Below are 1889 nucleotides of genomic sequence, written 5' to 3' on the forward strand. Positions count from 1 at the left end.
GGTGAAGGAAATGTATGATGCAGATTTCCTGTTCAAAGTTCAACTTCAGAGCTACCGGAACTGAAGGGATTGCCGGACAAGGAAAGAGAGAGAGAGAGAGAGAGAGAGAGAAAAAGGAGGTTGAGGAAACAGGGGAGCAAGGGAGAAATGCATAGAGAACAGGACACAGGCATAGAAAGCGGCAGAGAGAAAGAGAGAGTGAGGCAGCTGAGCGGACATTCCTCCATAATCCCTGCCTTCCTGTCCTCCGCCAGTCTCCTCTTGTCCATCAGGCACGCTCCTTAAGGCCACGCAGGTCGGCCGCGGGCCCCGGAGCGGGAGCAGCCGCTCATTACACCGGCCACCGCAGTCATTACGGGCCTCCGGAGAACAGCTCTCTCTTCGCCGCCTGATTACATGGCCGTTTGCAGAGATCTAGTCAGATAAACTGAACGTCACGTGCATGATGAAAGCCAGCACGGTTACACTTGGTACAAATCCTAAGCAGATTGTGGGTGATGTCCAACCATCAAACAGAGATCCGTGTTCAGTGATTTTCATGTGAAGATAGCATCAGTAGTCATCACATGTCCCAGTGGAAAGTGGAATCATCATTATTACAAGGCCGTTTTAAGATTGATCGACTGTGTGACTGTATGTCAATCCAACGCATGCATGTCAATGTGCTCAAGCCTTTAGATTTGACACACCATCGATGACTAGTTTCTTTACTGACTAGTTCACTTTATATGTAAGCACACCATATCAACAATCTTACAAAAACAAGCAGTTATGGTCCACTAGACCAGATATCTGATGATTTAGTGCTGTGGAACATGACGACCTTGTGTGAGCTTGCCCTGAAGCACTGGGACAATTCCAATGGGGCTAGACTCACACAGGACAGGAGAGAAGGGTTCAAACTCCTGTTTGGGGTGAAACCCACAGAATTTGTATTTATTAACTGACCTATATACTTCACCTGGAACAAACCTTTCAATCCTTTTGAAAATAAAACCCTCCTTCTAAATTCTCCTGACGGTTCGTATTCCAGGTGAGCAACTGTTTGCTTACGTTTATTTAAAACATACATGCATCCCTCTTCACTGAGTGAAACTCCAAACACAAACACTTCAGAGTCAATATTTGAGTGATCCTGGTGGACTGAAACTCCGGGTTAGCAGGCGATGTCAAATCAACAGTGGACGGTTTTCATTGACCAATATCTTCCAGGACGTCTCATTACAATGCTTTGCTTTAAGTCATATAATTACCTGCACTTACGGCCCCTGTTGGAGAATGAATGTGAACGAATGAAAGATAAAAAGAGGAAGATGGTTCTCCTTCAACACATTGCTCCACACTGCACCTCCCCTTCACTCACTAGGGCACAGAGCAGGTCCACAGCCTCCAGAAACAGCTCCTGGTGGCCTATCCGCGTTACGGCCATCTCCTCCAGGTCCTGATGGGACACCTTCAGCAGCTGCTCCCCGTCCACCTTCTCCCGCTCAAAGTTCTGCACGTACTGCTGAAGACTGTCATCCAGCCCTGAGAGAGAGGGAGAGAGAGAGAGAGAGAGAGAGAGAGAGAAAAGGAGAGAGTGAGAGAGAGAGAAAATGAGAGTGAGAGAGAGAGGGAGAGAGAGAGAGAGAGAGAGAGAGAGAAAGAGAGAGAAAAAGAGAGAGAGAGAGAGAGAGAGAAGGAGAGAGAGGTGGGGTTAGACAAAGAGTTTCTTTCAGAGGCTACGGCAGTGTGGGTTTCAGCTCCTCTCTCACTATGAGAGTATTGGTGTAAACACAGGGTCTGAGTCAACACGGCCTGTTTGCCTTGGCCAGGAGACGTCCAGCTCCACAGCGCTTTCCCCAAGAGAGCACTGCACCTTGTGCAGAACCACCTGAAGACGCAGCTCC

At 48.2% G+C, this 1889-nt stretch overlaps 1 protein-coding gene across 1 annotated transcript in view; it reads right to left on the reverse strand.

Moving 5' to 3' along the window:
* Window positions 1–1547, reverse strand: part of LOC105897100 (connector enhancer of kinase suppressor of ras 3) — a 27836-nt gene extending 26289 nt beyond the window's left edge. Inside the window, exon 1 of the mRNA XM_042709967.1 lies at window positions 1364–1547. Within this exon, the coding sequence (XP_042565901.1) occupies window positions 1364–1429 (66 nt within the window). The 5' untranslated portion in view covers window positions 1430–1547. The remainder of the gene's footprint in view (window positions 1–1363) is intronic.
* Between the last annotated feature and the right edge of the window lie 342 nt (window positions 1548–1889).

The sequence above is a fragment of the Clupea harengus genome, chromosome 15 (genome assembly GCF_900700415.2).
Source record: "Clupea harengus chromosome 15, Ch_v2.0.2, whole genome shotgun sequence".
Classification (NCBI taxonomy): domain Eukaryota; kingdom Metazoa; phylum Chordata; class Actinopteri; order Clupeiformes; family Clupeidae; genus Clupea; species Clupea harengus.